General features: G+C 42.2%; 1 protein-coding gene across 2 annotated transcripts; it reads left to right on the top strand.

The window, feature by feature from the left end:
- The first annotated feature begins 4,572 nt into the window (after positions 1-4,572).
- Positions 4,573-27,373, top strand: LOC110523142 (long-chain fatty acid transport protein 6). Of its 2 annotated transcripts, none has more exons than XM_021601558.2 (10): positions 4,573-4,674; positions 6,853-7,056; positions 9,285-9,443; positions 12,689-12,813; positions 13,247-13,441; positions 14,967-15,057; positions 15,329-15,527; positions 22,045-22,142; positions 24,585-24,715; positions 25,255-25,482. In XM_021601558.2, exons 1-10 carry the CDS (start codon positions 4,671-4,673, stop codon positions 25,429-25,431), a joined length of 1,383 nt encoding a protein of 460 aa, XP_021457233.1. In that variant the 5' UTR covers positions 4,573-4,670; the 3' UTR covers positions 25,432-25,482. The 2 variants fall into 2 exon arrangements, with proteins under 2 accessions (XP_021457233.1, XP_021457232.1); XM_021601557.2 differs by having other exon boundaries at positions 4,585-5,149; positions 25,255-27,373.
- Positions 27,374-27,508: the final 135 nt, after the last annotated feature.

The raw sequence follows: 27,508 nt of genomic DNA, 5'->3' as shown, positions 1-27,508 counted from the left end.
TCGTAATTCACTCAAAAAAAAAAGGATTAAAATGATATTTTTGTGACACTAATGCCAAACCAAATCAAAATCAATCTTTTTTTGCCACATGTGCAGAATAGGAGTGTAGACTTCACCCTGAAATGCTGACTTACAAGCCCTTACGAGCAGTTCAAGAAGAATATAATATTTACCAAGTAGGCTAATATAGAAAGTATTAATAGAAAGTAACACAATAAGAATAACAATAACGAGGCTATATACAGGGGGTACTGGTACAGAGTCTATGTGGAGGCTATATACAGGGTGTTACGGTACAGAGTCAATGTGGAGGCTATATACAGGGGGTACCGGTACAGAGTCAATGTGGAGACTATATACAGGGGGTACCGGTACAGAGTCAATGTGGAGGCTATATACAGGGTGTTACGGTACAGAGTCAGTGTGGAGGCTATATACAGGGTGTTACGGTACAGAGTCAGTGTGGAGGGTATATACAGGGTGTTACGGTACAGAGTCAATGTGGAGGCTATATACAGTGCCTTGCGAAAGTATTCGGCCCCTTTGAACTTTGCGACCTTTTGCCACATTTCAGGCTCCAAACATAAAGATATAAAACAGTTTTTTTTGTGAAGAATCAACAACAAGTGGGACACAATCATGAAGTGGAACAACATTTATTGGATATTTCAAACTTTTTTAACAAATCAAAAACTGAAAAATTGTGCGTGCAAAATTATTCAGCCCCTTTACTTTCAGTGCAGCAAACTCTCTCCAGAAGTTCAGTGAGGATCTCTGAATGATCCAATGTTGACCTAAATGACTAATGATGATAAATACAATCCACCTGTGTGTAATGAAGTCTCTGTATAAATGCACCTGCACTGTGATAGTCTCAGAGGTCCGTTAAAAGCGCAGAGAGCATCATGAAGAACAAGGAACACACCAGGCAGGTCCGAGATACTGTTGTGAAGAAGTTTAAAGCTGGATTTGGATACAAACAGATTTCCCAAGCTTTAAACATCCCAAGGAGCACTGTGCAAGCGATAATATTGAAATGGAAGGAGAATCAGACCACTGCAAATCTACCAAGGCCTGGCCGTCCCTCTAAACTTTCAGCTCATACAAGGAGAAGACTGATCAGAGATGCAGCCAAGAGGCCCATGATCACTCTGGATGAACTGCAGAGATCTACAGCTGAGGTGGGAGACTCTGTCCATAGGACAACAATCAGTCGTATATTGCACAAATCTGGCCTTTATGGAAGAGTGGCAAGAAGAAAGCCATTTCTTAAAGATATCCATAAAAAGTGTTGTTTAAAGTTTGCCACAAGCCACCTGGGAGACACACCAAACATGTGGAAGAAGGTGCTCTGGTCAGATGAAACCAAAATTGAACTTTTTGGCAACAATGCAAAACGTTATGTTTGGCGTAAAAGCAACACAGCTCATCACAATGAACACACCATCCCCACTGTCAAACATGGTGGTGGCAGCATCATGGTTTGGGCCTGCTTTTCTTCAGCAGGGACAGGGAAGATGGTTAAAATTGATGGGAAGATGGATGGAGCCAAATACAGGACCATTCTGGAAGAAAACCTGATGGAGTCTGCAAAAGACCTGAGACTGGGATGGAGTTTTGTCTTCCAACAAGACAATGATCCAAAACATAAAGTACAATCTACAATGGAATGGTTCAATAATAAACATATCCAGGTGTTAGAATGGCCAAGTCAAAGTCCAGACCTGAATCCAATCGAGAATCTGTGGAAAGAACTGAAAATTGCTGTTCACAAATGCTCTCCATCCAACCTCACTGAGCTTGAGCTGTTTTGCAAGGAGGAATGGGAAAAAATGTCAGTCTCTCGATGTGCAAAACTGATAGAGACATACCCCAAGCGACTTACAGCTGTAATCGCAGCAAAAGTACTACAAAGTATTAACTTAAGGGGGCTGAATAATTTTGCACAGCCAATTTTTCAGTTTTTGATTTGTTAAAAAAGTTTGAAATATCCAAACAATGTCGTTCCACTTCATGATTGTGTCCCACTTGTTGTTGATTCTTCACAAAAAAATACAGTTTTATATCTTTATGTTTGAAGCCTGAAATGTGGCAAAGTTCAAGGGGGCCGAATACTTTCGCAAGGCACTGTATTTCCCTCAGATTACACAGATCCACAAAGAATTCGAAAACAAATCCAATTTTGAAAAACTCCCATATCTACTGGGTGAAATTCCACAGTGTGCCATCACAGCAGCAAGATTTGTGACCTGTTGCCACGAGAAAAGGGCAACCAGTGAAGAACACACGCCATTGTAAATACAACCCATTTTATGCTGAAATATCCAATAAATGTCGTTCCACTTCATGATTGTGTCCCACTTGTTGTTGATTCTTCACAAAAAAAAATACAGTTTTATATCTTTATGTTTGAAGCCTGAAATGTGGCAAAAGGTCGCAAAGTTCAAGGGGGCCGAATACTTTCACAAGGCACTGTACAGGGGGTACCGGTACAGAGTCAATGTGGAGGCTATATACAGGGTGTTACGGTACAGAGTCAGTGTGGAGGGTATATACAGGGTGTTACGGTACAGAGTCAATGTGGAGGCTATATACAGGGTGTTACGGTACAGAGTCTATGTGGAGGCTATATACAGGGTGTTACGGTACAGAGTCAATGTGGAGGCTATATACAGGGGGTACCGATACAGAGTCAATGTGGAGGCTATATACAGGGTGTTACGGTACAGAGTCAATGTGGAGGCTATATACAGGGGGTACCGGTACAGAGTCAATGTGGAGACTATATACAGGGGGTACCGGTACAGAGTCAATGTGGAGGCTATATACAGGGGGTACCGGTACCGAGTCAATGTGGAGGCTATATACAGGGTGTTACGGTACAGAGTCAATGTGGAGGCTATATACAGGGTGTTACGGTACAGAGTCAGTGTGGAGGGTATATACAGGGTGTTACGGTACAGAGTCAGTGTGGAGGCTATATACAGGGTGTTACGGTACTGAGTCAGTGAGGAGGCTATATACAGGAGGCACCGGTACTGAGTCAGTGTGGAGACTATATACAGGGGGCACCGGTACCGAGTCAGTGTGGAGGCTATATACAGGTGGCACCGGTACCGAGTCAGTGTGGAGACTATAAACAGGGGGCACCGGTACAGAGTCAATGTGGAGACTATATACAGGGGGCACCGGTACCGAGTCAGTGTGGAGGCTATATACAGGGGGCACCGGTACAGAGTCAGTGTGGAGGCTATATACAGGGGGCACCGGTACCATGTCAGTGTGGAGGCTATATACAGGGGGCACCGGTACAGAGTCAGTGTGGAGGCTATATACAGGGGGCACCGGTACCATGTCAGTGTAGAGGCTATATACAGGGGGCACCGGTACCAAGTCAATGTGCTAGTCAATGTCAACAGGCTAGTTGAGGTAATCTGTACATGTAGGTTGGGGCGAAATGTCAATGTAAATTGTCCGGTGGAGATTTTTTATGAATTGTTCAGCAGTCTAACGGCTTAAGGGTAGAAGCTGTTCAGGAGCCTTTTGGTCCTAGACTTGGTGATCGGGTACCACTTGCCGTTCGGTAGCAGAGAAAACAGTGTACGATACGACGCAAATGAAAGATTTGTATTTCACAGTGAAAAGGATCACGATACTTGGGGGTCGGTGTGCCGAATATATTAGTGGCTGTAGTGCCCGTTTAATGTATGGCACGAGTATAGTCTTGACATGGACGACCTAATATGACTACAAGCAGTAATGTGTTCATGTGCATAGTATATACATGTTCTGAAGCCCTTACACATTGTTGACATTGCAGTCATTCAAGCTGATTGCATACGGAGAGTCCACACCGTACCATGTTTTGTTTTACCCAGAATGGTATCAGTCTCTGCTGTGTACATCATCACTAAGTTTAGTGCATTTTTTAAAGAGGAAGTAGGAGAAATGGACAAACATATTAAATGTTGCGTAATTACATGCATTGATGGGGATGGACATTGATTCCATGTTAAAACACACTACATTAATGTCCAACAACTCAATGCTGTCAACCTGATCTCTGACACAGGAACCTGCAAAGCATAGTGTAGGTAACATTGTGCATTGATTTTGTGTCATCAAATCTTTTATGATGTGGGAATGTATAAATAGACTTCCTTGTCTTTCACAGCACAGATTGAGAAAGCAGTTGTTGTTGTTGGGGGTTAACTGCCTTGCTGAAGATATTTTTTCCCACCTTGCCGGCTTGGGGATTTGAACCAGCAACCTTTCGGTTACTCGCCCAACACTCTTAAGCACTAGGGCCAACTGACTTAGACCTATAGGTCCTGAATTAACTGTTCTTATCTACAATTAGAATATCTACAATTAGCCTGTTTCCCTGACATATGGTCAATGACTTGTATTATATGTATAAGAGCTATAACACATACAATGTGTATATCCTAAACCTAAACCATAACAAATTAGGAAAACCAAAACGTGCACCCCGGGGGCCAGGACCGAGTTTGGGAAACTCTGTTGTAGGCTACATGTTTTGCGCAATGGGGAAAGTGATGTCCTTGGGCATGCGCGGTAGCATGTGCATACTAGAGGCATTTAAATCCTATGGTAAACATCTCCGAACGTTTACAAGCTGACATTCTTTGGAGAGTAAAGATGATGATATGGGTAACATGGATGTTTACTACATTTGCCGCGGGATTTTTTGCAATTCTGGTATTCCAAAGGATGAATTACCCATTGTTTTGGGTGGATTTGATTTATTACCTAAACCTTCGGAAGGTTGGAAAGGCGTTGAAGTCTCGTATGCAGAGAGGAGTCACCACTTACCTCGATAGCTTTCTTTACCAGGCAAAGAAGATACCTGACAAGGCTTTCATAGTGTTTGAGGGTCAAACGCTCACTTACCAGGACGTTGATAAAAGAAGCAACCAATTTGCTAAAGTTTTCAGAACCGAAGGTGGCTTGAAGAAGGGTGATATTGTCGCTCTTCTGATGAGCAATGAGCCTGATTTTATTTGTGTGTGGTTCGGACTCAGTAAACTGGGCTGCGAGGTCGCTTTCCTCAATTTCAATATCAAATCCAAATCGCTCCAATTTTGCATTGAAAGTTGCGGAGCGAAATCGCTCGTCGTAGGCGCAGGTAATTATTATGGCTGCCAATCAAGATAGTGTCAAAAAGTGTTACGTATTTGACACATGTCTACCTGCATTTTCAGAATATTTAACAAGCTCAAACATATGCACGACGTCTTGCACGATTTGGGCATGTTGAACCACGTTCACATTTGAATGCCATACCTTCATATTAGGAGAGGAAACATTGCATAATTACTCCAGTGTTTTTGAATGTAGTGAAGCTGCATGGTTTGATGTAACGTGCTGTTCGCCACTGCGTTGCGTATCAATGTGCACTGGTGGTTGTAAATAGATATCTTTTTTTATAATAATGAGGGTGATACTGTAATCTGATGGTCAATGTAGGCTGTTGTATTCAAACACCTGTGGACACATAGGGATACCGTTAGTATACATACATACATACATACATACATACATACATACATACATACATACATCTCCTGAATGTGAAACGGATCTTCATAGCATTTCATGGACAATGATTTATATTGAATATAACCTTTATTCCCAGGTGAGCACATAGTCATATAAAATATTGTTATTTTACAGATTTACAGTTAGTTCATTGCGAGAGGCCGAAGTTCTTCCGAGCATTGCAAAGGATAACTAGATTAAGTTAGTATGCATAGAAGAGGCTTGTGTTTCTATTCACAGTACCAAAACACTTACAAGTAAGTGTACACTGCAACAACAAAAAAAAATCGCCACCAAAGCATGCCGTCATGCACGTTATTGCTCAAATAAGAGATTGAACGGCATTGAGCAATTTATCCATACTCTCCCAGTTTTTCTTAAATGTACTATATTAAACAATAGTCTAGTCTTCTTATTCAATAGAGGCTTTTCACATCATGCTCGTGACATTGTAGAGGTCAATCTCTTATGTACTATAATCTCAGGGCAGGAATGAAATATTTAAGGTGCATGCACAACTAAGGCCCTTACTCAATTCAACTGGCTTTCAGTTTGGTTTGAATAATGTCTTATGTGAACGAGGGTGGGTATTTTGTTTGAGTTATAATGCCTTATGTGAATGAGGGTAGGTATTTTTTGTATCTTACTTTTGATGTCATATATATATATATTTGTTTTTACCTTTATTTAACTAGGCAAGTCAGTTAAGAACAAATTCTTATTTTCAATGACGGCCTAGGAACAGTGGGTTAACTGCCTGTTCAGGGGGCAGAACGACAGATTTGTACCTTGTCAGCTCGGGGGTTTGAATTTGCAACCTTCCTGGTTGCTAGTCCAACGCTCTAACCACTAGGCTACCCTGCCGCCCCGGCAGGAGGTCGGCTAGCCCGGCCAGGCAGGGCGGCAGCTAGCCCACAGGGCAACGGCGGCGGCGGCAAGCCTAATGGTTAGAGCGTTGGGCCCATAATCAAAAGGTTGCTCGTTCAGATCCCTGAGCCGGAAGGTGTTAGAAATCTGTTGATCTGCCCTTTAGCTTGTAGCAACAGGGAATGTACCTTTTATATTTCCAAATAGAGCCTTTACAAGTAATCCCTAGGGTTAAAACATTTTGGTAATGTTCCCAGGTTCTCCAGAAATCCTGGTTGGAGGTTCTGGATTTCCTGTTTATTCCCTCCTGGTTCCTGGAATCTTCTGACCAGGATTTCTGAAAAGATGAGAATTTTGGTAAAAGTTACTGGAATTTTGCTACCCTAGCCCCAACATTCACTTTTAGTTTTTTCTCTCATACAGATTTGGTGAGTTCACTGGGCGAGGTGTTACCCTCTCTAAAGGAGAATGCCATTGAGGTGTGGGTCACGGACATTGGCTGCCCCCATGAAGGGGTCAACACGTTACTGGACAAGATGGAGCAGGCCTCAGACATGGCCTTACCTGACTGTCCTAGAGCTGACCTCATGTCCAACTTCCTGTTCATCTTCACATCAGGAACAACCGGTAGTACACTAATCCTTACAAAAAATACATATATTTTTTTTTTAAGGTATTTGTTTATCTTCTTTTTTTGTTTTAACAGATAGAGGGTTATAGATAGAGCTTGTATCAAAGAGCAGTAGGCTGGATTCGAACCTCTGCTGAAACTATAGACGCATTACCACAAGACCAACCAGGCCACAGTAGTACGTTATTCCGATACGGTCAACTTCATATCAGGAAGAACGGGTGCAGTCGACTCCAAAAGATGCTGTGAATGCTTACACTAAAAACTATAGCACTGGCCGCTTAAAAAAAATGATTTAGAGAATGTATTTCATTTATATGGCTTGGAGTTGGCATCCTCCAGAGGTGACACTAACCATAAATACAATTAAAATAATTAAAAACTGGAATCTGAAAATTCTATTTGCAATTGCATTGTAAATGTTTTATTTATTTTGATGTCGACTTGACTTGAATATACATGCGGGGCCATTACTCCACATCTTAAACATTGTTCTCAAGGCAAAAGGTGAATGGATGGGAATTTGCATAGATACGGAAACATAGTATCTGAAATAAAATCATTTGCCTGGATATCACTGCAAACGTTTGCATGAAGTCCGGAAACTAGCCTACAGCTATTATCAGAGAACATAAGGGAAGATAACCTAAATGTCTGTCTGCCAATACCCTGCGATAGAGGCCCGAGAAGGGAAAATAGCTATGGGTACCCTATTGCACTAGGTTGAAAGCAGTTCTTCCACGCCGAAAGGCACAAGTCAGCAGCACGTCTATTAAGCCGGACAGATTTCGGTCATTTATTCCAAGCTGGCACCACACGCTCACTTTTAACAGCTCTGTTCAACACCAATATAAGGAGGGGTTTTCCCAGCCAACCCGGGTTCCCAAGGAGAGTTGTAATTCACAGTGTCTGAAACAACTTAATTTTACTGAGAAGGAAATGTGCTTCAAATTGATATCAAGCTAACTTTTTCTTCGCTGTCTAGTACTGGTGAATTTGTGCTAAATGTGTATAAATGGTTGCCAATGCCCCTTCATTACCAGGGGTTTTCCATGGCTTTGCCGGGAGAGGGCTTTACTAGGGCTCTGTGCAGTAGTAAAACAAGACCCACACCCTGTTAACAGAGACGGGCCACTTCCAAGAATGTTGCTGAACCTTGACCTTTACTGTAGACTTCATAAAAGAGACATCCGAGGCCTTAAGGTCAATTGTATTTTGGTGTGGACCTAGAAGTCAGAGAGGGACTACCTGGACTTGTCCAATAAGAAACGGTCATTTTAGTTTTCCGTTGCAAAATGTAAAAAAAAAAAAAATGTTTTTGCAGTTTGCGGTTTTGTCACATTGGATGAAGCCAATCTCTTCTGATGAAACATTGTTCATGTCCAAATTGTTATCATTTCATTGTGCTATAACTGGTTGAGCGAGGGTGGCAGCTAGCCGACAGGGTGACAGCTAGCCCGGCCGGGCGGCAGCGGGGGATGGAGGTCCGCTAGCCCGGCCGGGCAGGGTGGGGGACGGAGGTCGGCTAGCCCGGCCGGGCGGCAGTTGGGGACGGAGGTCCGCTAGCCCGGCCGGGCAGGGTGGGGGACGGAGGTCGGCTAGCCCGGCCGGGCAGGGCGGGGGACGGAGGTCGGCTAGCCCACAGGGCAACGGCGGCGGCGGCAAGCCTAATGGTTAGAGAGTTGGGCCCATAATCGAAAGGTTGCTCGTTCAGATCCCTGAGCCGGAAGGTGTTAGAAATCTGTTGATCTGCCCTTATTGCTCCACAAGGTTACTGTCAGGAATGGCTGATCCCTGGCTGTGACCCCACTCTCTCAGGAGGAGTTGGGATATGCAGTGAAACAGGACAGATATAACCTCCTGTTTGACCGTTGTCCAACCAATGCTCCAATCTATTCTCATACTTTCAGTCAAGTTTTGTTCATGCAGATACAATAAACATAACAGTTGGTGCTGTGTGCCTTTGGCAGTTTGAGGGAAAAGCTTTTAAACTCTTCAGTAGAAATCAATGATGTCATAATATGAGAATGTTTAATGTCACGTGGCCATTATGAGTGGTGTAGTTTTTCATCCGCTCTGTGGTGTTTTCCCATTGGTACAGATCTATGATCAACTTCCCCTCCCTCAATCCTATCCTTAACCATTTAGTGGGGAGAATGCAAAACTGACCCAAGATCAGCATCTCTAGAGGCATCTTCACTGTACACTCTTTTTTGTCTTTCAGGACTTCCTAAGGCAGCCCGGGTGGGACATCTCAAAGCAGTCATGTGCATGGCCTTCCTTCGTCTGTGCGGGGCCCGTTCTGATGACAACATTTACATCACTCTGCCCTTATACCACATGACCGCCTCTCTTCTGGGTATTGGTGGATGTATACAGCTCGGTGAGTAACACTTTTCAGTACGTTCTTCCTCCTGATACGTCGAGGAACACTTTTCAATACGTTCTTCCTCCTGATACGTTGACGCCACAGCTTGTCATCAGAAGTCGCACTAAAAACAGGAACATTTTTTTGATTGAATTGAGCCTGGTAAACTGTATTGCACTTTTAAATTAGAGTTCCCTCAGCAGCCGTGGCTGTACTCGTAGCAGAGGCTGTGTCACTAATTCAGTGGACTACAGTGCATACGCAGAATAACAAACTGCACCTATTCTAGGTTCCATGACACACACATGGGTTCAGATAATGAGATGGTACAACTGTTTTCCTTTAGCCTGCCTGAATTGCCAGGTGGGAGGGGTTTGCACTTTTGAGACTTTCCTATTGGTTTCATTGCAGTCGGCAAGTTCAATCAAGCACGTATACAGTGTTTTCTCTCTCTCTCTCTCTCTCTATGTGTGTGTGTGTGTGTGTGTATGTATGTGTGTATATATATATATATATATATATATATATATATATATATATATATATATATATATATATATATATATATATATATCAGTATTTTATCAGTATTTTAACCCAGGTTGGCTCCCACTATTTGTTGCCACATATACATTAGCGTACAGACCAGTGGTTCCCAAATGACAGGCCTCTTCTTGCTGTTCCTTCTTCCTGCTGTTGGATTGGGTTGCCTGCCAGCTCCTCCCAGGTCATGACTTCAAAACAAGGTTTTCTGTTTTGTCTGAATGGTCACGAGCGCAGTCCCCCCAAAAAAAGTTCTGAGTTCTAGAACCAAAGGAAGTCCAGAACTACCCCGGTCAAGGTTCCTATTTTCTCAATGGGGACCGTTTGACTGGTTCCCAGCTAGCTAACTAGATTTCCCACAGTGTAATTTTAGCATGGAGGGAGAAGATGTGGCAGTAGGGGAAATCTGACAAAAGTCGCACAATTCCTGGAAGTGCAACCATACATACCCGTGTGTTGTAGATTCCGGGGTTAGGATGTGGTAGCAGAAAACCAAAAGTATCATGGGTGTCTATATTGTCATAGGGTTAGGCACTTCAACATGATGTCATAGTCTCATTTCAACGATCGTAAATACAGTTCAGGGCTCCTAAATGTGCCGTCCAGCTGCCCACCCGAAACAAAGGTCCTGTCAAAGGTAAAGAGATGAGGAATATGTTAAAACACATGTTAAAACACATGTTAAAACACATGACGAATATAAAAACGCGTGACGAATATGTTAAAACGCATAACGAATATGTTAAAACACATGTTAAAACACATGACGAATATAAAAACGCGTGACGAATATGTTACAACTCATGACGGATATGTTAAAACGCATGTTAAAATGCATGACAAATATGTTAAAACACATGACGAATATGTTAAAACGCATGTTAAAACGCGTGAGGAATATGTTAAAACGCATGTTAAAACGCGTGAGGAATATGTTAAAACGCATGTTAAAACGCGTGAGGAATATGTTAAAACGCATGTTAAAACGCGTGAGGAATATGTTAAAACGCATGTTAAAACGCGTGAGGAATATGTTAAAACGCATGTTAAAACGCATGAGGAATATGTTAAAACGCATGTTAAAACGCGTGAGGAATATGTTAAAACGCATGTTAAAACGCGTGAGGAATATGTTAAAACGCGTGAGGAATATGTTAAAACGCATGTTAAAACGCGTGAGGAATATGTTAAAACGCATGTTAAAACGCGTGAGGAATATGTTAAAACACGTGAGGAATATGTTAAAATGCATGTTAAAACGCGTGAGGAATATGTTAAAATGCATGTTAAAACGCGTGAGGAATATGTTAAAACGCATGTTAAAACGCGTGAGGAATATGTTAAAACGCATGTTAAAACGCGTGAGGAATATGTTAAAACGCATGTTAAAACGCGTGAGGAATATGTTAAAATGCATGTTAAAACGCGTGAGGAATATGTTAAAACGCATGTTAAAACGCGTGAGGAATATGTTAAAACGCATGTTAAAACGCGTGAGGAATATGTTAAAACGCATGTTAAAACGCGTGAGGAATATGTTAAAACGCATGTTAAAACGCGTGAGGAATATGTTAAAACGCATGTTAAAACGCGTGAGGAATATGTTAAAACGCATGTTAAAACGCGTGAGGAATATGTTAAAACGCATGTTAAAACGCGTGAGGAATATGTTAAAACGCATGTTAAAACGCGTGAGGAATATGTTAAAAAAGCATGTTAAAACGCGTGAGGAATATGTTAAAACGCATGTTAAAACGCGTGAGGAATATGTTAAAACGCATGTTAAAACGCGTGAGGAATATGTTAAAACGCATGTTAAAACGCGTGAGGAATATGTTAAAACGCATGTTAAAACGCGTGAGGAATATGTTAAAATGCATGTTAAAATGCATGTTAAAACGCGTGAGGAATATGTTAAAACGCATGTTAAAACGCGTGAGGAATATGTTAAAATGCATGTTAAAACGCGTGAGGAATATGTTAAAACGCATGTTAAAACGCGTGAGGAATATGTTAAAACGCATGTTAAAACGCGTGAGGAATATGTTAAAACGCATGTTAAAACGCGTGAGGAATATGTTAAAACGCGTGAGGAATATGTTAAAACGCATGTTAAAACGCGTGAGGAATATGTTAAAACGCATGTTAAAACGCGTGAGGAATATGTTAAAACGCATGTTAAAACGCGTGAGGAATATGTTAAAACGCATGTTAAAACGTGTGAGGAATATGTTAAAACGCATGTTAAAACGCGTGAGGAATATGTTAAAATGCATGTTAAAACGCGTGAGGAATATGTTAAAACGCATGTTAAAACGCGTGAGGAATATGTTAAAATGCATGTTAAAACGCGTGAGGAATATGTTAAAACGCATGTTAAAACGCGTGAGGAATATGTTAAAACGCATGTTAAAACGCGTGAGGAATATGTTAAAACGCATGTTAAAACGCGTGAGGAATATGTTAAAACGCATGTTAAAACGCGTGAGGAATATGTTAAAATGCATGTTAAAACGCGTGAGGAATATGTTAAAACGCATGTTAAAACGCGTGAGGAATATGTTAAAACGCATGTTAAAACGCATGATCACTGTTGGTGGGGGAGGATTATCTGATTTGACAAATTTTAAAGTGAAATAAATCAACTTTTATCTGTGTTGTTATGGTGACTAATGTAACGTGACTCTTACATGTCTTTTCTGTTATTGGGTTTCCAGGGGCAACGTGCATATTGAAAAATAAGTTTTCTGCCAGTCAATTCTGGAAAGACTGTGTGAAACATAATGTGACCGTGTTCCAATATGTCGGAGAACTCTGTCGCTACCTGGTCAACCAACCTGTGGTAAGACCTTTATATTCATCACTCTGGTTCGTCTGGGGTTTTTCCCACTCACTTTTCACACGTTTATTTAGTTAAATTAGTCTCTTGAGTAGGCCGAGTGAGAAGATTTGGAATTGACTCTGGACATGAACATGTGCTAGTCCAGTGCTCTTCAAGCCTGGTCATGGAGACGCCGCTGAGTTTGTGCTGGACTAGGACAAAAGCCTGCCACACCCTGTGGGTCTCCAGGACAAAGATTAAAGAGATTACTTCTATAATATCACAGTACACTACTAGTATATTGTAGGTCCTACAGGGTAAAACCTCAAGTTGCCTTTACAATTAAGTAACTACACAGTAATAGCCAGTGTAACAACGTAGTAGTTACATCACTGCTCTGTAATTACTCAGTAATAGATTCTGAGTGTTTTTTTGTGTTATCTGTTTTCTGTAGGTCCCTGAGGAGAGTGCCCACAAAGTGCGTGTTGCAGCAGGGAGTGGTCTGAGGGCAGATGTCTGGAGGGAATTTGCCAGACGCTTTGGGAAGATCAATGTCCGGGAAGCCTACGGTTTAACTGAGGCCAGCATTGGCTTTGTCAACTACACCAATGAAATAGGACCCATTGGAAGGGCGGGCTACTTCAACAAGGTCAGGCATGGATCACTTTGCTTTGTAGTTAACTGGGATTGGCTTAGTTACCCAAACGATAAAACTCGCAGGCCTGCTCTGCTGGACGAAGAACTTTTGCAGCGAGTGAGACTCTCCTCTTCATGTAACTCTTTCCTGTAGTCAACGACCAAAAGCGCCCTCTTTATCCTCATGGGTGGAATTGTATTAATATATTTCATTATAAACAAATATTATTATTATTATTATTATTTTTAAAGACAATGAAAATCTGGTGTTTCTATGTCAAACAGTTTTTTGTTTTAGTTCAGTCTTCTGTCATGTACATAAAGTGTAATATTGGGATTCAAATTCAAAATGGAATACATTTAAACTCTATATTCTGACATGGTACAGGTGTCTTTGTTTTAACAGCCCATAACCATGTGTTTGAGGTGTATACTTTGGATTCAAAGTAGATTTGTTTAAGACTACCGAGGATCACTCTGTGTGACCCTGATTTAGCCCACTTGGTAAAAGGTTAAATTAAATCTGTGTGTAAAGCAGCGGCTCCATGAGGTCCAGGCTACTCAGTGTAAATGACTCTGGTTCTAGTTTTTATTTTTATTGTCTTCGTGGCTTGCACTCTGCTCACGCCGGCGAAAAGCTCTGCGGACAGTTTTGCACTGTCTACCCGAGGGCCCGCACTGTTTACCCGAGGGCCCGCACTGTTTACCCGAGGGCCCGCACTGTTTACCCGAGGGCCCGCACTGTTTACCCGAGGGCCCGCACTGTCTACCCGAGGGCCCGCACTGTCTACCCGAGGCCCCGCACTGTCTACCCGAGGGCCCGCACTGTCTACCCGAGGGCCTTACACAGACCTTTTGGGGAGCAGGTGCACAAACTCATTCAGCAATTATGATTTAGATCATTTAATTACAAAAAAAGCAATGGATGTGATTAAATAACCTGTATTACAGTGGGTTCAGAACAACGACAAAAACTGTATACTTTAGTGAATGGAAGGGTAAAGGGGCATGTGCTCTGCCTGGTTTTCCAGACAGCCCAGTGTAGCTCCCCTATCATTCTGTTTGAAAGGTCGTATCTGACCACATGTGTGTTTCCATAAAAGGCAGGGCCAGAGTATTGTAAAATAGAGTAATCCAGAATGTCTTGTTGGTTTTTAGTTGTAGAGATTTAACTGTTGCTAAATGGAACAGAAGCATGGCGCACACAGAGGTTGATACACACAGAGGTTGATACACACAGAGGTTGATACACACAGAGGTTGATACACACAGAGGTTGATACACACAGAGGTTGATACACACAGAGGTCAATGCGTTGTTGATTCATGTCCTCTCCATGTTTCTCCAACTAAAAACCAACAACATAATCTGTATTATCGACAGCGTCGGCCTCTCTGTGCGCGTCGGCCTCTCTGTGCGCGTCGGCCTCTCTGTGCGCGTCGGCCTCTCTGTGCGCGCCGGCCTCTATGTGTATCTTGTATCTAATACTGACTATTTCTAGCCCCATCTTTGACACTTTCTGTTTCATTGTCATGCAGCTTAATATGCCCTTTGAGTTCTTGAGCTGTGATCCCCAAACATATGAGCCGATACGGACCGACTCAGGACGATGTGTCAAAGCAAATAAAGGTAAGCAAAGGTTTATAAAATAGGATCATTTCTGATGATGGCTCTTATTTACTATTTGATGTACAGCTTCATAGAATTGCATTGGTGTGTGTGTGTGTGTGCGTGCGTGTGCGTGTGTGTGTGTGTGTGCGTGCGCATAAATACATGTCTGATTGACTTGGTTTGAACCAAGATCCCATGTATGTGAAATACCCTCAAATAAAAGGTGACATTCTGTACTGTTGCCTCACATATTATAAATAAATAAAAACCTGCCTGTTTGTGTCCGCAGGAGAGACGGGCCTCCTGGTGGCCCCGGTGTCGGTCATGAATCCTTTCCTGGGGTATGCTGGGAATACGCTTCAGTCAGAGAAGAAGCTCCTCAGGGACGTGTTCAAAGAGGGAGACGTGTACTTCAACACTGGAGATCTCATGCTTCAGGACCACAGAGACTTTGTCTACTTCCGTGACCGTATCGGAGATACCTTCAGGTAAAGTGGATGTAGCCTATTGGATTGACCGGGGGGGGGTCGTGGGGGGTCTTTTGGTGATATTAGAATGACGTATTCCATTCATTCCATTGGCTCAGTATTTGAAAGAAAACAAACACTGTTTGATTGCAGGTGCTTTACAGTCCTCTTGTGTATTCATTTGGATTGTGAAGCTAAAACTTTTAATTTTCGTATGAAAGATTTGAGGGTATTTTCACACGTGTTTTTAACGTTTAGAAATGAATGCACTTTATGTATCTCGTCCCCCATTTTGAAGGTGTCATAAGTATTTGGACAAATTCACTTACGTATAGTGTATTAAAAGTAGTGAAAAGTTGAGTATTCGGTTCCATATTCCTAGTACGCGATGACAACATCAAGCTTGTGAATTGCATTCGCAGTTTGTTTTGGTTGTGTTTCAGTATATTTAGTGCCCAATAGAAATGAATGGTAAATAATGTCATGTGTAACTTTCTCACAATCATTATTCAGGATTCATTCGTGATGATCCGTAATCATCGTAGCATCCATCCATTAATGTAGATTTTTATTTACAATACAAGTGACTCCAAAATAACACAACATTAATTACCATTTCATTTCTGTTGGGCACAATATAATCTGAAACACAAACAATAAGTGCATCTAACAAATTTGGACTAGATACATTCATTTCTAAACGGTGAAACAGATATATGAAAATACCCTCAAATTAAAGGTGACATTCTGTACTGTCACCTCCTCATATTAAACATTTGATCTCAAATCCAAAATGCCAGAGTATAGAGCCAAATTCAAAAGTTGTAGCTTCACTGTCCAAATAAATACGTAGAGGACTACATATATCTTCTCAATACATTTTGGGGTCGAAGTGTAAACAGTGCATCTCTGCAACCAATGGTGTGGGATGTGGACATATCTCCAACATAAGATCATCTACGAATTTCCCCCCAAACATTACTTTAAACATTTTGTTTGTAAATAATTGACTGAACTCTGTCTACCAGTAGTCACACAATGTACCTGTTGATTTTATACAGTATTGCTTAGTAGGACCCCTTTGCATTAGGAACACAGAAGTTCTAATCAACTTTTATTTGTGACATAGACATGGTTAGCAGATGTTAATGCCAGTGTAGAGAAATGCTTGTAGTGTAGCAAAATGCTTGTACGAAGTCGTTGCAGATTACCAGACGTTTTTATGAGTAGTTAGGATATTTGATTGATGAAGGAATCTAGCCTGGGTACCAGACTGTTCACCAAGGCTACATTGTTGCTATGGCAAGACATTGACTTGTTCGCTAAAGCAGAATCAGATTAGTAACCAGGTAACCAAGTCAACAAGGGGGCCTCCCGAGTGGCGCAGCGGTCTAAGGCATCACTACAGACCCGGGTTCGATCCCAGGCTGTGTCGCAGCCGGCCGTGACCGGGAGACCCATGAGGCAGCGCACAGTTGGCTCAGCGTCGTCCAGGTTAGGGGAGGGTTTGGCTGGCCGGGATGTCTAGTCCCATCATGCACTATTTTTATGTATTTTTATTTAACCTTTTATTTAACCAGGTAGGCCAGTTGAGAACAAATTCTCATTTACAACTGCGACCTGGCCAAGATAAAGCAAAGCAGTGTGACACAAACCACAACACAGAGTTACACATGGAATAAACAAACAGTACATTGACGTACAGTCAATAACACAATATAAAAAGTCTTTATAAAGGGTGTGCAAATGAGGTAAGATTAGCGACTCCTTGTGATGGGCCGGGTACGTTGACTTCAGTCGGCAGTTGTATGGTGTTTCCTCCGACACATTGGTGCGGCCGGGTTAAGCGAGTAGTGTGTCGAGAAGCAGTGGGGCTTGTTTCGGAGGACGCACGGCTCTCTACCTTCGACTTCTCCAGAGCCCGTACAGGAGTTGCGGCGATGGGACAAGACTGTTACTACCAATTGGGCAGAAAAAGGGGTAAAAGTAACCAAGCTTAAAAGAGTCTGAATATTACAGCGTATCTGTCATTTATGTATCTGTCATATGTGGCATCACCATCACCATTCCTCATTTTGTCTTCGTCCACTGAGCTTCATTTTCCAATGCGATCAGCACGGGTCGTTCCCCTCTGTTGTTTCTCTCCATTCAAGCGTTCAATTGCTCAGGCATTCATCACGATGGCAGCCTTGCACATCATCCCCTGTTGTCCTTTAGTAGCTTCCCCTCTAGTCATGCAAATGAGCTCCTGAACCCGAGGGACACCCCACAGAGAATCAGGCACCGTTTGTCCCCCCCCCCCCCTTACTCTCCAGACAGGGTTCAAATACTATTTGAAATCATTTAAAATATGATATCCAGGCTTAATTGAGCTTGCCTGACCCAATGGAACCAGTAGACTAACCGCAAAGTGCACTTCGATCATCTGGCTCGCAAGGCAAGCAAAGGCAAACGCTTCAAAGTATTTGAAAGATTCCTAATAGTGTTTGAACCCAGGTCTGTTCTTCTTCTCCTTCCCTTTAACTCTTTGGCATTTTGGTGGAAGCGCTGGCTTGAGCCTAATCCAAGATGGCAAAACAGTGACCAAGGGAAAGGCCTTTTTTCCCCTCTCTTCACCTCTGCCATTCCACGGTCCATTCACAAAATCCAGCAGAGTGACGCAAGGCCCTCCTCCAAGAGTGGACGAGGGGGAATGCCTTTCAACCAGACCTGGGCTCAAACACTATTTGAAATCTTTCAAACACTTTTGAGTGTTTGCTTTAGCCTTCCTGAGGGGGGACCAGGTGGGGGGGGGGTTTGCAGTTTTGGGACTTTGCTTATTGATTCCATTGCAGTTGGCTAGCTCAATCAAACACAACAAGCCTTTCATCCCTCTAATCATGGTAACCACTTCCCATGAAGACTTTGGGTCGGACCCCCTCCGGGAACTGTGGCATCGGGAATGGAGGAGGTGGGGGGGGGGGTCTTGATTTTACGTGGATGTAGCACTCTGAACTTAACATCAGACCGGGGTTCAAATACTATGTATCTATCTCATATATATATATATATATCTGAGATAGATACATAGTATTTGAACCCCGGTCTGATGTTAAGTTCAGAATGCTACATCCACGTAAAATCAAGACCCTCCCCCATTCCCGATGCCACAGTTCCCGGAGGGGATCCGACCCAAAGTCTTCATGGGAAGTGGTTACCATGATTAGAGGGATGAAAGGCTTGTTAGGGGGTCAAAAGCTTCTGTCGTTTGAGCGTCCCCATGTCACAATGCCATCGCTTGTCTCCCTCTGCGCTTTGGCAATGTTTGGTGTATTGCCCAAGTACCCAAGTGTGACGCAGGACTGGGCAATGACCCACACAACTGCTTTGTTGCTACCTTGAAGACGGCAAGTCTTTTGGGATTGTGGTGTGTGTACGTTTGTGCCGTGCTGTCTGTCTCCCCCCAAACAATTTAAAAGTATTTGTCTGGCAAAATAATGCAGAGAATCTTTTAAGTTTCTTAACCTGTAAAATAGTCTGATGTAAATTAGTATTTTAAAGTGAATGGCGTGGTAATATCAATGTCTGGAATCTCTAAATGTATTTTTAGAAGGCATACAGTATTACGGACTTTACTCAGTTAAGTTGTATTAAAGGGATAGTCCACCTAAATACTTTTATTATATGTTTCCGTACCTTGAAAGTAATCCTTTAATTTAGTGCCAATATTTCCAATTGATTTGAGATTGAGGCCAGATTGATGTCATGGAATATGGACTTAATGCCACTTGATGAAGGTTTGAGGTACTTTATGTTTATTTATTATCATTTTTCTTCCCCAATTGGTAGTTTACAGTCTTGTCCAATTGCTGCAACTCCCGTACGGACTCGGGAGAGGCGAAAGTCGAGAGCCATGCATCCTCCGAAACACGACCCGGCCAAGCCGCACAGCTTCTTGAGAACACTGCTCGCTTAAAATAAGAATTTGTTCTTAACTGACTTGCCTAGTTAAATAAAGGTGAAATAAAATAACCCGGAAGCCGGCCGCACCAATGTGTCGGAGGATACACTGTACACCTGGCGACTGAAGTCAGCGTACATGCGCCCGGCCCGCCGCAAGGAGCCGCTAGAGCGTGATGGGACAATGACATCCCGGCCCGGCCCGCTACAGGAGTTGCTTGAGCTCAATGGGACAATGACGTCCCGGCCCGGCCCGCTACAGGAGTTGCTTGAGCTCAATGGGACAATGACGTCCCGGCCCGGCCCGCTACAGGAGTTGCTTGAGCTCAATTGGACAATGACATCCCGGCCCGGCCCGCTACAGGAGTTGCTTGAGCTCAATGGGACAATGACGGCCCGGCCCGCTACAGGAGTTGCTTGAGCTCAATGGGACAATGACGTCCCGGCCCGGCCCGCTACAGGAGTTGCTTGAGCTCAAATGGACAATGACATCCCGGCCCGGCCCGCTACAGGAGTTGCTTGAGCTCAATGGGACAATGACGTCCCGGCCCGGCCCGCTACAGGAGTTGCTTGAGCTCAATGGGACAATGACGTCCCGGCCCGGCCCGCTACAGGAGTTGCTTGAGCTCAAATGGACAATGACATCCCGGCCCGGCCCGCTACAGGAGTTGCTTGAGCTCAATGGGACAATGACGTCCCGGCCCGGCCCGCTACAGGAGTTGCTTGAGCTCAATGGGACAATGACGTCCCGGCCCGGCCCGCTACAGGAGTTGCTTGAGCTCAATGGGACAATGACGTCCCGGCCCGGCCCGCTACAGGAGTTGCTTGAGCTCAATGGGACAATGACGTCCCGGCCCGGCCCGCTACAGGAGTTGCTTGAGCTCAAATGGACAATGACATCCCGGCCCGGCCCGCTACAGGAGTTGCTTGAGCTCAATGGGACAATGACGTCCCGGCCCGGCCCGCTACAGGAGTTGCTTGAGCTCAATGGGACAATGACGTCCCGGCCCGGCCCGCTACAGGAGTTGCTTGAGCTCAATGGGACAATGACGTCCCGGCCCGGCCCGCTACAGGAGTTGCTTGAGCTCAATGGGACAATGACGTCCCGGCCCGGCCCGCTACAGGAGTTGCTTGAGCTCAATGGGACAATGACGTCCCGGCCCGGCCCGCTACAGGAGTTGCTTGAGCTCAATGGGACAATGACATCCCGGCCCGGCCCGCTTACAGGAGTTGCTTGAGCTCAATGGGACAATGACATCCCGGCCCGGCCCGCTACAGGAGTTGCTTGAGCTCAATGGGACAATGATATCCCGGCCCGGCTCGCTACAGGAGTTGCTTGAGCTCAATGGGACAATGACATCCCGGCCCGGCCTGCTACAGAGGTTGCTTGAGCTCAATGGGACAATGACATCCCGGCCCGGCCCGCTACAGGAGTTGCTTGAGCTCAATGGGACAATGACATCCCGGCCTGGCCGGCCAAACCCCTAACCCGGATGACGCTGGGCCATTTGTGCGCTGCCTCATGTCTCCCAATTGCAGCCGGCTGCGATACAGCCCGGGAACGAACCCAGATCTGTAGTAACTCCTCAAGCACTGCCTTCGATGCAGTGCCTTGGACCGCTGCGCCACTTGGGAGGCCATTTTTAATTATTCTAAAATCAGGTGAATTCTCTGTTAGTTCACCATAACTGGAGATCTGCGTTTTTAAATGTACAGGATGTACAGCTCGCCCTGTGGAAGATCATGCTTTGGCATACAGAATGTATGGAAGGTGAATTATGGGTAACACCTTTGAGTCACCTTTTTTTATAACACATTATGAATGCACTTTTTATAAAACCCTATAGTGCATCGTAAGACCTTGCAATAAACATTCATAACAACACACAGCTCATTTTGGCAGCCTTTTATAAATATCAACGCTTATTGCATTAAACACAGGTGGTGATATGAGTAAAACATGCTATAAGCATTCATTATAGCTCATGGTTCTTTAGAAGAGATGCATACATTCCTGTTATGTATTTATAATGCATGGCGAAAATGTGGCCCTAAAGAACATGTTACTGAATTATTTTGATATTTACAGTAGGATTGACAATGCAAAATCTGCATGGTTGTCCGATGGTCTTACTCTTAGCTAGCTGAAATCACTTTCAGGGTGAGGTTTGCGCTCACCTCAACGCCTGTCTCTGACTCCGCCCTCCTGTCTCTGACTCCGCCCCCCTGTCTCTGACTCCGTCCTCCTGTCATTTCTTTCAGTTGAGGCTGCTTGCAGTTGCACTTATCTGTTGCTGCCATCTAGTGTTTAACATAGATAGGCAGGCTGAAAAGTCTTTGACTTGTAAATATGTTATTTGATTAAATGTATTGTTGCACAAATCTAGGTAAATAATTAAATATATGCGGTAGATGAATATATTAAATGTCATTTATTGTTGCATCCCTGAAAAAAAGTTAGATGAATAAATATCTAAAAAATAATTATGCCAGCATTCTCACTCACTCATACCCCTCGTGCTGGCTGTCAAGACACCTACAAAAATGTGCTGAATATTTCTGCATATTGTGAATTAAATAACTGATTTCTTCCTCCTAGGTGGAAAGGAGAGAATGTGGCCACCACAGAAGTTTCAGAGATTCTCGGAAGTTTGGAGTTCCTGCAGGAAGTGAACGTCTATGGTGTTACTGTGCCAGGTCAACGTCCTTTCTGACATCATTAATACGTCTATGATGTTACTTGGCCAAATCACAGTTCTCGCTGACATCATAAGTACAAAAAAAAAAAGATTATTATATATATATATTTTTTATGATGGTGCAGAGCAATATTGGACCTAGTTGAAAACGTTTGCCTAATATAACTTCAGTTTAGTATAATCATTATTATAGAACCATTTTAGCATATTTTCTTGGCAAATGAATGTGTAGGCTAAAATGTCTCACTACAAAGCATTATAGGGCAGCAGCTAGCCTAGCGGTTAAGAGCATTGCGCCAATAACCCGAAAAGTTGCTAGTTCGAATCCCCCAGCCGACCTAGATTTTTTCAAAATCTGTAAACGTGCCCTTGAGCAAAGCACTTAACCCTGGTTCCTCTTGTAAGATGCTCTAGATAAGTGTCTGCTAAATTATATAAATGTTTATCTGATTCATACATGCTTAGTACCCCCATCTTACAATGATATGCATATAATGTTACCTAATTAGTTTTGTAAAATTGCATCGGCCCACATTGTCAACTGTACTGATTGGTGAAGATAGGATCACATGACATTTTGGTGAAAAACATTAAACAACATGTATGTAACATTTAGAAGTAGCCTTGACGGCCTCATAGGAGCAGGATGTACAAGTACACCCCCAGGAAACAATCACAAGGCCTTAGGTGACGGGTAGCCTAGTGGTTAGAGCATTGGACTAGTGACCGAATGGTCGGAAGATCAAATCCCTGAGCTGACAAGGTAAAAATCTGTTCTTCCCCTGAACAAGGCAGTTTAACCCACTGTTCTTAGGCTGGCATTGAAAATAAGAATTTGTTCTTAAAACTTCTTATGGCTTATCGGTATGACAACAGCCAGTGAAAGTGCAGGGCGCCAAATTTAAAACAACAGAAATCTCATAATTAAAATTCCTCAAACATAGAAGTATTTTACAAATTTTTTTAAATATAAAATTGTTGTTAATCCCACCACAGTGTCTGATTACAAAAAGGCTTTACAGCGAAAGCACACCAAACGATTATGTTAGGTCTGCACCTAGTGACAGAAAAACACAGCCATTTTTCCAGCCAAAGAGAGGAGTCACAAAAAGCAGAAATGCAGATAATTTAATCACTAACCTTTTGATGATCTTCATCAGATGACACTCATAGGACTTTATGTTACACAATACATGTATGTTTTGTTCGATAAAGTTCATATTTATATCCAAAAATCTCAGTTTATGTTGGCGGGTTACGTTCAGTAATGTTTTGCTTCCAAAACATCCGGTGATTTTGCAGAGAGCCACATTAATTTACAGAAACACTCATAATAAACAGTGATAAAAGATACAACTATTATGCACGGAACATTAGATAAACTTCTCCATAATGCAACCGCTGTGTCAGATTTCAAAAAAGCTTTACCGAAAAAGCACACCATGCAATAATCTGAGTACGGCTCTCAGACACAAAAACGAGCCATACAGATATCCGCCATGTTGTGGAGTCAGCAAAGTCAGAAGTAGCATTATAAATATTCACTTACCTTTGACGTTCTTTATCAGAATGCACTCCCATGAATCCCAGCTCCACAATAAATGTTTGATTTGTTCGATAAAGTCCATCATTTATGTCCAAATACCTCCTTTTTGTTTGCGCGTTTAGCCCAGGAAACCAAATTCATGAGGCGCGAGCAGGCAAAGTCCAAAAGTTCAGTTACAGTCTGTAGAAACATGTCAAACGATGTATAGAATCAATCTTTAGGATGTTTTTTATCATAAATCTTCAACAATGTTCCAACCGGAGAATTCCTTTGTCTTCAGAAATGCAATGGAACTCAAGCTAACTGTCACGTGAACGCGCGTGGTCACCTCATGCCACTCTGGCAGACCTCTGACTCATTCAGCTCCCATTCCCCCATCCTTCACAGTAGAAGCATCAAACAAGATTCTAAAGACTGTTGACATCTAATGGAAGCCTTAGGAAGTGCAATATGACCCCATAGACACTGTATATTCAATAGGCAATGAGTTTAAAAACTACAAACAACCTGTTTGCCTGCCATATGAGTTCTGTTATACTCACAGACATCATTCAAACAGTTTTAGAAACTTCAGAGTGTTTTCTATTCAAATCCACTAATAATATGCATACATTAGCAACTGGGCCTGAGTAGCAGGGCACCTTATTCATCCAAGCTACTCAATACTGCCCCCAGCCATAAGAAGTTAACTGACTTGACTAGTTTAATTTTTGAATTTTTAAAAATCTCCTTAATGCTGAGTGCCAAGCAGAGACACATTGTGTCCCATTTGTACGGTCTTTGGTATGACTTGGTCAGTGCTCAAACTCCCAACCTATTCAATCTCACGACAGACACCCTAACCACAAGGCCACTGAGTAGGTGTGTAACATTTTCCTCATTGTTTATGTACAGGTTATGAAGGCAGAGCAGGTATGGCAGCCGTTGTCCTAAAGATGGACCAAAAGCTGGATGGTAAGAAACTCTACAACCATTTGGTCCAAAGTCTCCCCGCTTACTCGTGGCCCTGGTTTCTACGGATCCAGGTAAGACAATCCTGAAACCACATATATCCATTCAGGGAAAAAATTATCCCCACACAAAACTGAAACTTGTTTTTTTTAAACGTAATGAGTGACTACTTATTAATGAACTGTGTGTGATTTTATACATAACGTTAATATACGGGTTGGTAGTGGAGTGTACCACCGTAATATGGATAAATCAATGAAATAGTTTGTTCTTGGTCTTTTCAGAAACCGTATTGAAACCTATAAATACAGACATTCAATACAATAACCTTAAATGGATCATTAAAAACAAGCACAATAAAAAGAACGATCTTTTCAACTCTCTAAATGTTATATCACATAAGCGCATTTAGAATTTATTAATTAATTAATTTAATTTATTTTATTTATTTATTCATTTATAAATGTATTAATTTATTATTTAAAAAAAAAGCACAATAAAAAGAACGACCCCTTCAACTCTAACCAAGAAATTGTTATATCACATAAGCTCATTTAGAATTTAAACCCCCATGACCCTCTTCAACATAAACTCTGTCCTTTGTCTTCCATAGACATCCATAGATGTGACCGAGACCTTCAAGCAGCAGAAGAGGAAGTTGGTGCAGGAGGGCTTCAGTCCTGAGGCCGTCCAGGAGTCCCTGTATTTCTTGGACCTATCCCAGAGAGACTACGTCCCGCTCACTCTGTCTCTGTATGATGACCTTGTCTCTGGAAAGATACGGCTCTAGGCTGTCAGGTCAGCAGGACTGAACAGAAAGGTGTATTTCTGATTTTATAACGGGTTTATATACAGTACTGTTTTAAAGGCGTTATTTACCCAGGAAGCCTCACTGACTGACTGTGTACTGTGCATCTAATCTTCAGCCACGTTTTTTTTTTTTTTTTTTTTTTTTCGTTAAGGGATTATATAATATGGTAATTTTTATCAGATGCTTTTATCCAAAGCACCTGTATACAGTAAGACTGAGCCATCCGAGCCAGCAAAACCACATAGTTTACCTAAAAGTTAATACCTCAAAAGGGGTCCAAAAAGAGTCCATATTTTTTGCACCGTCCATTGTGTACTATGTACTGCTAGATGGTACACAACGGACGGTGTGAATTCTCCTAATGTACTATGTACTGCTAGATGGTACATTAGGAGAATTCGCAGGCCTCAATCCAACATGAAATGGAAAGGTTGACAAACATCAAATTCTATCTAATTTAATTTAAAATGTAATTTAATTTTATCTCCTATGTGGCATCACATGCTGATCCGCATACCTAGGTTTCAGTCGGCACGCGTTACAGCAGGTTAACCCCTAAAGCTTGACTCATTTATGACCTACAATGGTCCTCTCTTGTCCACACCTCTGGGCCTTAATTATATCCTCAAATTTAAGACTGAGTTTTTCCTGGTCAAGTCACATGGTCATGAACAACTTCCAGCCATAAGTATGATTTACAAAGCTATTAAATTATGGTAATGAATTAATGATTTTAAGACTTGCAACTGGTTTTTATCAAGTGTGACCACAGTTATTTAGTTCTTATCAATGGCAAATGTAATTTAACCTTTACTTAACCCGGAAAAGACCCTTGAGGTTAGAAACCACTTTTTGCGAGTTGTACCTGAGCGGGAAATGTTAAAACTAACCCAGATAATCCCACCATTTTAATCCATAGACCTTTCAGAAAAACTATATCTTGTTTTCTATACATTTAGACCTTTCAGGAACTCGCTGCTTTTGCATTACTACTATGTGACATTTTTGAATAATGACCGTGCATATTGTATGTATGTCCTGGATAACGTGGTTTATTTTTGTGTTTATGATTAGGTATTAGATTATTGCATAGATTTTATGTGAATATATTTGTTGTGTGTTTTTATATATATATATATATATGACAATTTGTTTTGCGGTTATGAAGATGTCATAACAGCACACTGGCGACTCACTTACAGTGAATTGCTCCGACTCATATCTGCATCCTGACATTCCTGAAAGTGCATATTAACCCGACAGAAGGAACATTTTTTAGTTTAGGCATAAGGGTCCAAAATGAATTCAGGTTACGTTTAGGTTAAATGAATTAAGGTTAGGTTTAGGAAGAGGGTTAAGGTTAGGTATTGTTTCAGTGAGGTTATGGTAAGGGAAAGGGAAAGGCATAAAAGTTGACTTTGGGTACTACCCGTTTGCCGACCATTCATTTTTCTGATGGTTGTAAATATATACAGCCATCCTTCTGGCCTTTTTATGTTTGGATTCCAACACATATCTCTAGTCATCCTAAATGTGGTGTTAAACAACATAACATTCCCATTCCCTTTGTTTTTGAGACCGCGCTAGGACATAATCTGTCTGTTATCATTTTAAAAATTACACCCTGTTTTTAAAGTGATGTCTGACCCAGATTGATAAAAAAAAATGTATGTACATTATAACATTCCTTTCAGTTGAAATAAACCATAGTATTTTCATTGCAATGTGTGCCTGTGTGTGTGTCTTGCCATTTCACTCCTTTGTAAGTGTGGCTTTTCCCTGATAATACACACGTTTGCATTATTGCTTACATAGACAGTAATTGCCTGTAGTTAATACGCAATATATAATTGTCTACTTATAATATAAGTTGTTCTAACACACATTTGTCATTGGAATAAATTATATCACCTGTTTAATATCCTGTGTGTTTGTCACTGTATTTCTCTCCCACAGAATAAAAAAAAATCTTTACAAAATGTAAAGTTACACTATGATGGTGTTTTGCTAAGTGCTGTTTGGGACCTGTCACCCACTTTGAGGATATATGCCAAGA

Source organism: Oncorhynchus mykiss, chromosome 5 (genome assembly GCF_013265735.2).
Source record: "Oncorhynchus mykiss isolate Arlee chromosome 5, USDA_OmykA_1.1, whole genome shotgun sequence".
Taxonomy (NCBI): domain Eukaryota; kingdom Metazoa; phylum Chordata; class Actinopteri; order Salmoniformes; family Salmonidae; genus Oncorhynchus; species Oncorhynchus mykiss.
This window is presented reverse-complemented; position numbering and strand designations above follow the sequence as displayed.

What these genes read in the sequence shown, in the direction of transcription:
- LOC110523142 (XM_021601557.2), top strand. Translation starts at nt 4,612, where the DNA reads ATGGTAAACATCTCCGAACGTTTACAAGCTGACATTCTTTGGAGAGTA. An exon ending in CTTCACATCAGGAACAACCG is followed by an intron (nt 7,057 to 9,284) that starts GTAGTACACTAA and finishes TTTGTCTTTCAG; the next exon opens with GACTTCCTAAGGCAGCCCGG. An exon ending in ACCTGGTCAACCAACCTGTG is followed by an intron (nt 12,814 to 13,246) that starts GTAAGACCTTTA and finishes TGTTTTCTGTAG; the next exon opens with GTCCCTGAGGAGAGTGCCCA.